At 45.8% G+C, this 12,073-nt stretch overlaps 1 protein-coding gene across 3 annotated transcripts in view; it reads right to left on the bottom strand.

Moving 5' to 3' along the window:
* Rarb (retinoic acid receptor, beta) overlaps positions 1–12,073 on the bottom strand; it is a 644,731-nt gene that overhangs the window by 137,556 nt on the left and 495,102 nt on the right. The window contains 1 exon segment of one of the 3 annotated variants that reach the window (NM_031529.1): positions 7,411–8,106. The exons of 1 other annotated variant lie outside the window; for it this stretch is intronic. In NM_031529.1, coding sequence (NP_113717.1) covers positions 7,411–7,567 — 157 coding nt within the window. In that variant the 5' untranslated portion in view covers positions 7,568–8,106. 3 annotated transcript variants of the gene reach the window in all.

The raw sequence follows: 12,073 nt of genomic DNA, 5'->3' as shown, positions 1-12,073 counted from the left end.
TAATAACAATTAGTGTTCTGTACACCAAAACAGATGAATCATGCGAAATGGGTTTTCATATAAAAATCAAAGGGGGAACAAGCCTAGAAGAGAGAGAGAAGGCTCTTTGAACACCCAGTGCCTTCTTGGCCTCATTGGAGCCTTCCGGTCAGGTAGCTAGACTCAAAGGAGAGTGTTCAGGGACAAATGTGGCCGCACACACGCACAGGAACGCAGACTCTCTCACACGGCGACTGTGAGAGGGCTAACGAAGAGTAAAATTAATGGAACTGGCCGTTTACTCCTCAGACGTGGGTGGCGAGTTACCTTTGAGTTTGTAGGCGTTGACGGCGATTATTTTGCTGAGAAATGGCAACAGCGGTATTTCAGCTTCACCCACTGCCACGGCACTGTCTAGATAATTAAAACCCAAAGCAACGGGGAAACAGCTCATCCCTAAGCTGTAACCAACATACCACGCGAAGCCATCCATCCCAAAGACTCATTTTTTTCATCAATTGTTACTTCTCTGATGTAAATATAAGAAGGACTAATTAAAATGCATAACTTTATTCAGCTTCTTGTTATTAAAGCCAATGAAAGCATTCTGAGGACCGTAATAAAATAATTGCACGCGCCTTTACGAATTCCCTTCACAGCATAAGGCGGTACTGGGGCAAAACGAAAACATCAGGAACCATATTTTGAAGTCTCTACTTCCCTTTTAGCCAATTATCCCCACAAGCTTTGCAATAGACCAGACCCTAAAAAGTCATTTGAAGCTTCAGACCATCATCAGCCTTTCCATAATTACGGACTTTGATGACATAACAAAGGCCGTAGCTGTGGCAACCTTTAATATTTTTGAGAACAGGAAGTTATTATATTGCTTCTTCGTCTGTTCTGGGGATGGGAAGAAAATTGAGAAAAATGGGATCCAGCTCTCTCCCTTCCCCAGTTAACCACTGCACTTGTCTGGTCTCACCTGCAGTATTTTGAATTTGGTAAAGTTTTCATTTGTGGAAAAAACAGCAGTTAATACAGAGTGGCAAAAACCACTGTTTTTGTGTTTTTATTTTGTATTTAGAAAGGGGCTTAACATACCTCAGCCCAGTCAAGCTCATCGGTCCTGAATTTTTGATTTTTCACCTTTCACCTCCAGAGCACCTACATTAGCGAAGGGTGCCACCAAGCTCATTAGAGAAACACGCTCCCCTCACGCCCCTAATGCCGGGTCAATTTAGGAGAATAAGTTCAGATGAAAGTTTACCAAGCCTTGACCTTCAAAGACAAGTGTGAGCTTAGAGAACAGGGCGGACGAAGCCTTTCCTTTGAACATTCTCTACGTCTCAGGGCAGATACTTGGAAAGTGAATAACCTGGGTTTCAAGTGAAAAGGAAACTCGGACATGGCAAGAAACCGACTTTGGGTCTGGCCGCAAATGAACCAGTGCTGTGACCCAGAGCAGGGCGGAAACTTTGGGCTGAAGAAGGTAAATGGGGGCTGCAGGGATTGGCCCTAAAAGTGAGGAGCTGGCAGAACATGTAGGCAGTTGGTACCCATTGAATGCTGGACCCCACTGCAGCTGGTGGCTGAGGAAGAGGCCCTTGCTACAGAACTGTATAATTGCGTCATAGAAGACATTTATTAAAATCCCCACTTCCCATCAAATTATTCTTGGTATTCCTGGGGCTTTTCAGGGCCATGTTTGCTTACCATGACTCTTTGCTTCTCCCCTTTCTGGGTGGGTTCTCTCCATTGGAGCCCCCCCCTCCCTGAAGGTCTGAATTCTTGAGGAAGCACTCAGTGGTCTGGGTCTCTGGTCTGTTGTCACTTCCTGCAATCCTGGCCTCCTTCTGTGCAATCTAGAGTCACACTCAACTCACCCCTTTGCAGCTCTGTCCCTAATGAGGCTGGAGACCCAGCAAATCCAGTGCCTCACTCCTGCCTGAACCCCAAGACAAGCAGAAAGCCTCAGAAGTCACTGTTCCTGCTCTTGGTAGTCAGAACTTGCAACCCTTTCCTTTAAAGAGGCTTGAGCAGCAGGGTGGGATTCAGATCTCCCACCATCTTCTTCGTCTTCTTTAATTTGTGTTTGAGGCAAGGCCTCACTATATGACCTTGGCCGGACTGCAGCTCACTATGTAGACCAGGCAGGCCTTGAACTCGGAGATCTGCCTGTCTGTATCTCCCAAGTGCTAGGATTAAAGGCATGGGTCGACATGCCAAGCAGATCTTAGGGATGAAGCAGGAAACCAGGCATGAAAAGAGGATTCAGGGCAGCAGACTGACTGATGGTGTCACAAGATCTCGGGGCGGGGTGGCGGTGGGAAGGTTATAGCACTTCCTTCTTAACCAGAGGTACTTAGACCAAGCCACTTTCTGACAGGATCCTGATCTATTTAAAACCCGAGGTGATCCTACTCTTTCCTCCAGCACCTCAAATCTCAACCTTTTAAAGACCAGGGAAGGGTTCTTTCAGATGTCTTTGTGACCATTCAGACGACTTCCACGACGCTCCCCCGCCCCACCCAGCTCATACTGAAGCCAAACCTAGCTGAGTCTATCAATCTTGCAAGGCCGACCTTCTATTTACAGATCTACCATTGGCTACAAAAAGAATCTGTGCTTGGAAGATGACCCAGCAGCACAAGATAATCCCCAGTCATAACCGGAAAAATTAAGTTGTGAGCTCTCCAGTTATATTGACCACGGAATCGAAACGCTTTCTGTGCCACCCATAGGTTCAAGGGGCAACCTAGAAGATGTCGTAATGGTGAAATATCTGGCATATTTCAGTGAGTGACATGGGGACGGTGGCAGAACACTTGAAATGGAGGTTTTCTAGAAACTTGGAGCTGGATAACTGCCGTAACCAGCCTTTGAAAGGCAACATTTGACATCAATATCTCGGGGAAGGTTTCCAGCCAACGTTTTTTCTGATTAACCCTCATCAAAAACTCCCATATTCGAAATAATCTATTTAATTGATAGTTAACTGAATTTATATTAGAACATTTAAAGCATTAAAAACGCCATTTAAGGATGAATTTATTGGCACTTACATGTAGCTCAAACTCTGAAGGAGAATCTCTTACAGGAGCTTCTAAATTAGTGGTTCTCAGTCTTTCTAATGCTGCAACCCTTTAATAAAGTTCCTCGTGTTGGGGTGACCCCTAACCATAAAATCATTTTCATCGCTACTTCATAACTGTAATTTTGCTACCATTACGGATTGCACGAATTCCGAATTGTATAAAAATGTTTTCTGACGGTCTTAGGTGACCCCTGTGAAAAGGTCATTCACACACACACAGGGCTTGAGACCCATAGGTTGAGAACCCATGTTTTGAATGCCCACAGCTTTCACTGCAAAACCTGAACAGGCAGAAAAAGGAGTTTCGTGCTTAGTGTGTCGCAGGTTTTCCCATTTCCAATCTTCCTACCTGACACTAAATTCCTAGTTAGAAGCTCCTCAGTCTTTTTTCTTAGAAATTCTTTTTAATTTAAAGAATGATAAATTTCCTAAGAGTAGACTGGATAATCATCATCTATTCTATACTTCCTCTGTGGAGAAAGTTAACGGCTTAATATGTGAAGGAGAAAACAGAAAGGGCTTCTCTCTTTTTCAGCCATGTCCTTGTTAATGGGTTGACAGGAAAAAAAAAAAAAAGTCTGTGAAATCTAAAGATGATCATTTTATTCTTGTGATTCACCAGAATACAAAACAAAACAAAACAAAAAAAAACAAAATGGAAAATGTAAAACAGGACAGTCCTTGTTGGTTCTGGATGGTCCAAAATGAGAAGGAAACCCCTCGTTCAGCACAGCCAACCCAGCAGAAGCTGACACTGTGGTCACTTATCTATTAAGAGAAAACAAGGTCTCATCCTGTGCCAGGGCTTTCTGTTCCTACTGGATAATCGATTCAAACCAGAGCTGCTAATCTGGTCCAAACTAATGGCTTAAGGTTAAGTAGAACCAGGGCACCGCCCCTCGCAGGACTTGGTCTTGGATTTGGAATTCACCCTTTTCTGGCAATAAAATTTAATCTCTTCTATTTTTCCCCTGTCCTACTTTGCAAACTCGCCCATTTATCTGGAAATTGACAGAATTCTATTCTCTCTCTCTCTCTCTCTCTCTCTCTCTCTCTCTCTCAAGACTGGGAAAGAAAACTTTGCCCATCTTTTGTTTTCGGAGTGACCCCGTGGTGCACTCTCTCTGAGATTTCAGAAGTCCCCGTTCTTCTCTTCTCTCTGCTGCTGCTACTTACTGAATCATGTGGTGGCAGAGCAGCAGAAAATCATGTCCTACTTTAGAAAAACAATTGGTCCTTTTTTACAGAAATATTTACTCAAAACGCCACTCAGTTCACATGGCAGCTGTCAATTTTCATTGAGTCTCTGTGAGGAGGTAACTTTGCCACCTTGACCTCCGAGTTATAGCTCACTAGGAGAGGACTTAGATCCCGCTTAATGCTTCAAATCTGGAGCTCAGGGCTCTACAAGGGGAACTTTTCTTCCTTCGTCACACATTGCTCCTATCCATTTTAAAAATAATTTATTCTAAATGGGCAAAACCCTATGTTCAAAAGGACTTTTTTTTCCTTCCCTCTTTTAATGTGTTGAAAAGGGAGAACACAGGGAAAGGGGCTAAGATGTTGCCACATTCTTTTGACTACATCAAAAGCAACTATATTTAGATAAAAAAAAATTGAGGTTTATCCCCTGCTCATAGAGCAATTAACGCAGAAAACGTCTGGAGTTATCTAAAAACAAGATAATCCATGAGGCACTCGAATAGATACTTGGTGTCCCAGATGGATCCTCCCAGGGCTGTCTCTCTGTTATTTACACCACATTCCCTTAGTGGCCCCTTAATCCTGATTTCCAATATTTATACCAAACAATCCACAGGCCCTGCTACAACCAACAGCTGGCTGGCATATCAATTTTCTGTCTTTACAATTAAAAGGAAAATAAAGGGAGTATTCTAACACTTGACAAAGTGAGGTTCTGGAGGCATTATGCTCTAAGGTTTTAAACACACACAGACACATGGATGCACACGAGTGCAGACAGACAGACAGACAGACAGACACACACACACACACACACACACACACACACACACACCCCACCTAAGTAAGCTTTCAAGGTTGGAGGTAGTTTTGTGGAATTCAGTGCCAGGCTTTCCTCTCAGCCCCGCTGTTTCCTCTGTGTTAAGAGCAAAGTTGAGCTGCACCTTTCCAAAACAGCCATTAGGTAAAATGGAAAACTAAGACCCCGGGATTTAAGCTGTTACTTAGGCAAAGGTAGTTCACAGGGCTTTCATTTCAAAAGCCCCAACACTGCAAGACACAGATACTTACTAGAACTTCTTTTGAAAAAATATTTTAGTTATACTTAATCTCTGGAATCAACAGAAAGAACTGGGATTCCGCGGTTTGTGGACAGCTGAGCCAGTCTGAGCCGGTCTGCAGGATACCGGCAATATTGACACTTGACTCGTTCAGCTCCAAGTTGGAGTATGAGTTGAAACCCTAGCTGAAACTGACTACAATGAGCCCTGATTGCCCTGCTTACAAAAACAAGACACTGGAATTTCTGAAACCCCTTTCGTCAAATGCTCTTATTTACTTTGTCTAATGCAGGTTTCTTTGATTAGCTAAACCTTGCTGTTATCAACAGTTTTTGCTTATCAGCTCGCCCCAGATAAAGCAAATCCCTTGTTTAACTTGTTCAAGAGCAAACAAAGCTTTTCCCTCCACTCTTGCAACTTAATAGGCACGCTAGGAAGGCTAATTGCAAAAGGGAGAATGCCTACAAGTAACTGCCCCACGGAACCTCTTTCCAAGACAGGTCTTCCCTTCTACTAAAACTGTTTCAGGACAGTCCTCTCTTAACCAGTAAAAGTTTCCCAGTGCCCAGTTCCCTGGAATCCCAACTCGAACATTCACATTGCTTTAATTGCTATGAAAAGGAGGGTGTGAGGACGTGATACTGACTGGAAAATAGTTTCTAATGCTAAGTCTCCGAAAAGAAAATGAGTAACAAGGAGGACAGGGTAGCCTCGGACTACGAAGGCGTTTCCTGGAGTGATAGTCTCTATGCCTGCATGTGGCTCTATGAATATTAAGTTGGATGGCCAGGCCGTTGGCATCAAATAGTTATTGATTTTCCAGCTCCAGACCTGTTGATTTTCTGGCCCAAGAAGAAAGTCTTTTTTTTTTTTTTTCTTGTCCTTTTTTTCCTAAGAAAAAAGTTTCAGAGAGTCAGCTGACAGGCTGCCCCTGCCCCCTCTCTCTACTTTGGCTTTTGCCTCTCTCTTTAGACAAGCCACCATGTTGTTAGGAAAACTCAATTTCTCCCAGTTAAACTTTGACCTCTTTGAAAACAAAGATTTAGAATGTCATTTTCAGGCTAATGCTCCAATGAATTGTCAAATCAAGTACTAAAAACATTTTGATAGATAGATGAGCCATTTATCTAAATCACTGTCAGGGTGGCGAAGCATCCTGCAGGCTCCCACCACAGCCGGCTCTACGGAAGATTTCCCAGGACTCCTGGTCATTTCTCAGGTCTACAGCTGAGCTACTGTTGACCAATGGAGCCGAAGCACCATGTCAGCATCAGATAACCAAACAGTCAATATTGTTTTTGAAAACGAGGCTGCCCCATTTAGGTTTCTTTTCCTTTAACTGAAGTCCAAGCTCCTGACTGAATTGTAAGATATGGAAATAATGAATGGCCAGCCCGAGGGGTGTTGGTGGCCAGGAGTTCCCTAGCAAAACAGCAACTTCTTAGACCAACAAAGTGACTAGGGGAGGTGGCAGTGGGGTCACCGCTAAGACATATTGCCTTTGCTCAGTAGGCTAAGGGGACGATGGAGGCAGCGGCGTCGTGCGCCAACCTGCCCTGTGCATTATGAACTCTGGATCAAACGCCTTCACAAGGTTGCATTCCTTGAAGGGACCATGTCTTATTTTAATTACTTTGCACTGTTGAAATACATAAGGGGGAAGTGTTACTGGGCTCGTGGCTAATCCGGGCCAAGTTAAATCCCCTCTTTACCCTTTACACGAATTGCACGGAGTGTCAGATTGCACTACTTGAAGAATGTTTCAAAGTCCGTGGACACCTTCTATTTCCCCTTTCTTCTGTACATTTTTTTTTTTAAAGAAAACTATCTTCGAGAAAGAATGGGGTGGTAAGGGAGAGCAGGGGTGCAGGAGGCGTTTCAGGAAAGCCTCTAGGAGGGAATTTCAGCCGAGACGGAACCCTGATGCATGGCAGCCTATCACACCCCTTCAGCATTAAATCATTAAACCCTTTGTCTTGCCACCAGTGCACTTTATTCCAGTGTCTTTATTGCATGCAACAGAGACATTATTTTCTTGGTAGAAGAAAAGGAAAAAAATAATAAACCTACATTGAGCAGTATGCCGGTGCTGCCATTCGGCCTGGGTGAATCCACTGAGGCAGGCTTTGAGAGCCTTCTCCTGCAGCATGCAGGAGGACGGGCTCGCGGTGTAGAAATCCAGGATCTGCCCGGGACTCACTGACAGAACATCCATACAGTCAAACATGATCTCTCCGCACCGCGCTCTGCAAAAGTGCTTATCCTCTAGGTGTGGAGGCGAGCCGCACAGAAAAGTCCACGAACTCCATCAAACTCTGCCCCTTTTTTGGCACGTAGGCTGTTGGTCTTTTTCCCAGCCCCGAATCATGAATTATGACAGACAAGCCAGCTAAAAGCCTGTAATTGATCCAAATGATCATTTACCATTTTCCAGGCTCGCTCGGCCGATCCAGCCGGGGCGGGGGTTCCCGCACCGATCCCAAGTTCTCCCTTCCAGGCGACGCCCGCGCAGGCCTCCGGGAGCGCGCGGGTCCTACCCCGCCGGTGCCCAGACGCGCCCTGCCCGGGTGGCTCGCGTCCTCGGCATCCCAGTCCTGCGGCCGCGGCGCACGGGAACTCTGGTCCCCCCCTTTGGCAAAGAATAGACCCTCCTGCCTCGGAGCAGCTCACTTCCTACCACTTCTGTCACACGGAATGAAAGATTGAATTGCCTAATATATGCGAGTGAACTTTCGGTGAACCCTTCCCGGGCTGCTAACCTTCAAATGACCCAACCAGTCTGACATCACCAACTCCCAGGATTCTCACAGCGCTTAAAAACTCCCAGCAGCCCTGCAAGAGCCGGCAGCCAGCGAGGCCGCGGCCAGCCGCGCGGTGCTCCCCATGGCTCAGCTTGCAAACAATGCCAGGAGCGCAGGGAGGAGCGGGAGCGCGGCTGCGGTTTGCGCCTTTTCATCTGCCCGGCCCTGGCGGGAAGACCCTCGCCCCCAGCCCGCCTCTGAAATTCCTCCCTGCTCCGCTGTGCCTGGCCAAGCCCTTGCAACTTAGGTATCTTTCCAATCCTGTAAAAGCACTGGGCAAGCCCCGAACTGCCCATCAGGAGCCCCGCCGCCGCTCGCAGAAGGAAGCCTCTCTCGGGCTGGGAAACTTTCCATTGCGCCTGCAGTCTTTTTATTTCTTCTTCATCGTTATTGTTATTGTTATTATTATTATTATTATTTATTTATTTATTTTCCTCCCTGTTTGCAGGCTCTTGCTGAGCTCGCTGAAGGGGTTGTCCGGCTCCGGAGGTGGGGAGAAAAGTCCCTTCCGAGGGAATCTACTTAGATTTAAAAATCCCCTGCAGGCTGAAACACCTGGAGCAGTCACAGATTAGTTATCTCACCAGACAGTTTTCTTCTTTCTCCTTTCTCTTCTTTCTACCCGACCCCCTGCTCCCGTCCGCCGCATCCCTGCTCCTCACCCTGCCAATCTCACAGGGAGAAAGTGAGAGGCAGAGCAGAGGGTGGTGTGTGTGTGTGTGTGTGTGTGTGTGTGTGTGTGTGTGTGTGTGAGAGAGAGAGAGAGAGAGAGAGAGAGAGAGAGAGAGAGAGAGAGAGAGAGAATTTTGCTGGTTGGTGAAAACAGTAACTCTGCCACTGGCCATCTATGTGTCTAGGAAAATTCTGGTTTTCTCTAGGACTCGGTCTTCTTATCTGTATAATGGACGTGTGTAATATCATCCACTGGACAAAAATAACTATCTGTAACTTCTCAATAAACACACAGTAGGAACATTAGCTCTGTCTCTGCCTCCTGTGGGACTTTTGCCAGCGACACCCAGACCTGCCTGAGGCTACGGGGTTCAGAGGTTGGTAGACCTGTGCTCTCTCTGAATCCATCCCACTCCACATTCTATGCACAGGGAGGGTCAAGCACAGGTTCCCACATAAAACTTAATGCATATTTTGAAAATCAGGTAAATATGAGGGTTTTATAATCCTAAAAGTTAGGCTTTGTGCAGATCATCCCTGTTCAATCGCACCTGTTTTAAAAAACAAACCAAAACATTTTTTAGATAAGAGGATTTCCCCTTTTTTAAAAACTGGTTACATGGGCCCAGCTTCCAGGGGAAGGAGCAGAGGTTTTAAGTTGGTCTCAAAACCCCAGAGGCCATTGGTACGGATGATGTTGCAGGGCAGCCAGAACTTTCAAAAGGGAAGTCACCTGCAGCTAGTTTCCAGCTTCTGCGGGATGCAGGACCGAGGAAAAAAGATTCGGGGCGGAGCCAGACCCCGCTTCCTTCTCTGCCTCCTTAGGAATTCTCAGAAGTCTCAGCCACACAGAAGGTCCGCAAGGGAAGCCTGGGCTACCGTCCTCCTCTGTGGGCAAAGCTGGGAGGGATGGACACCAAACACACAGGGGAGCCTGTCATGGACACTCCCCCTTGCTGAAATGCGGCTCTGACGAGTTAGCTGCCACTTGGCTCCTCTGGCACCGGATGGGAGCCGGCAGGCAGCGCACTCCCTCAGGGAGGCGGAAGGTCCCTAAGAAGGTATCCTACACCTGCGGCTCCGGTAGCTCAGCATGCTAGAAGGGAGAGATCTCACTGGAAATGCACACTGTTTTGCTCTTCTTTCTGTAGCCATTCATGCTGTACCGGGCTTATTATTAGAAACTCATCAACTACAAACACAACACACACCCAAAGTGAGGAAGCACATGGGGATTTACAAAACGACCGAGCACTTAACCATTGAACAATTGTAAAGAGAGGAAACGCTGGGCAATGTGAGACTTTCTGCTTGGCCCAAGAGACTTACTGACCCAGGATGCTTCCTTAACGTCCTCGGTTCCCTGGAAACAGAGTCACTAACAGCCAGTACTGGAGGTGGAGGAAAAGGTATGGACTGAGGCGAGAGGAACTGAACAGAAGTGAAGTATAGTTAAGGTAGAGGTGAGAAAGCTTGGCACCATGGCAGATACCTGTGTTTCCTGTGCCCTCTCTCCCGGAGGCTGCTGCACTTCCTTCCTGATCTTGCGAATCATGGGCCCAAAGTACAGTGGGGGTGGTCACGGGAAAAAGAGGATGAGCCCGGATTCTTTGCAGTGCCAGCCCCATCTAGGAGGGCAAGCACCACTCCCACAATGTCCCTCCTCTGTGTGCCTGTGTACTGCTCAAATTCCTTCCCTTCAGGGGACCTAACCAATGTCTAACCGTTCTCCTAAACGGTATTTAAATCTCCAAGGACAAACAGAGGTCACTCTGGGAAAATTTGAGTTTAGTGGGCTTCCTTACAAAGCACAGGTGAGAGATTACTTCCTGGGGTGTGGGCACTCCTTCCCCAACTAGCCACTCTTGGAAAGTCTGTTCTTGAGCGGAGATGACAGCTTCCCCACAGCTATGTAGATGGAGACCACACCCCCTACATATTTATATTTAAGTCTTTCCCTAGACCACGGGCAATTAAGGCAGAGTTGCACACAACAGGTGCTGGAGAGGATGTCCGACCCTCCCCAGCCTCCATGGGGGTGGGGCTGGTGCGGTATTAATAATCACCAAGTCCAGCTAGGATTAGCCTTTGCCAGGCGACACAGCTGAACTCCCCAAGATAGAGTCGCTTGGCTGAGAGGATTCAGTCTCTAGCAAGGCTCTGTGTGGTTGTGGTGTGGTGTGTGCCTTCAACTGGGGAATTTCTCTCTTTGCACAAGGATAATTTAGATTTATAATCACCCCGAGATTCTTTTAATTGTAGGGAAATGAACTTGATCAGTATTTAAATCTGTGTGGATGGGATATTATGGACTCCTTATAATGCAATGGGGCTCACTAGTTGGTGAATCATTTCTCATCAAGGATTAATTACACCAGTGGCAGGGATTGAGGCTATTAGGAAGCGCTAATTCAAAAGCAGACTCAAGTTAGCCACATTTCTTTCCTTTCCTTTTCTTTCCCTTTTTCTTTCTTTCTTTCTTTTTTTCTTTCTTTCCTTTCCCTTTCTTTCTTTCTTTCTTTTCTTTCTTTCCTTTCTTTTCTATCTTTCTTTCTTTCCTTTTTTCCATTTCTTTCTTTCTCTCTCTCCTTTTCTTTTTTCTTTCCTTCTTTCTTTCCTTTTCTTTCTTTCCTTTTCCTTCTTTCTCTTTCTTCCTTCCTTCCTTCCTTCTTTCTCTTTCTTTCTTTCTTTCTTTCTTTCTTTCTTTCTTTCTTTCTTCCTTCCTTTCTTTCTTTCTTTCTTTCTTTTGGTCAGTAAATCTCCTTCTCCCACCTTTTGAAAACATGACTTCCCTGAAGTCTTTCTTTTAAACAGAAGTAAGGAGAGCACCGATGGTAAGTAACCACTCTTTAAGAATATGTTCACGTAAGATAGTGACTAATGAATACGGTAGGAAGTAAAGCCAGAGCTCATTTGTTCACAATGAAATGTGAATGAGTGGCATCACTAGATCCGACCTACACAACCAGGAAGGACCTTTTCAATACCCTTAGCGGGACACCGATTTTAACGCGGAGTATCTCTTCTACTCCTCTGTTTGATCAATGGTCTAATGAACTATCAAAAACAAAAAGGAAAAAAAAACCCAAAAGTTTGAGAGTCAAATTCATTCTGTTTGAAAATCACTGTGTGTCTGTCAGTGCGGCGCAGCACATTTAAAAACCATAATCATAAAACAGGAATTTATAGGCAGGGTTCAGTGTCTCCGGTTTTGAAGCAGCAATTACCCACTGGACAATCCTGAATGAAACGCCGTGAAT

This window comes from Rattus norvegicus, chromosome 15 (assembly GCF_021556685.1).
Source record: "Rattus norvegicus strain SHRSP/BbbUtx chromosome 15, alternate assembly SHRSP_T2T, whole genome shotgun sequence".
NCBI classification, from domain to species: Eukaryota; Metazoa; Chordata; class Mammalia; order Rodentia; family Muridae; genus Rattus; species Rattus norvegicus.
This window is presented reverse-complemented; position numbering and strand designations above follow the sequence as displayed.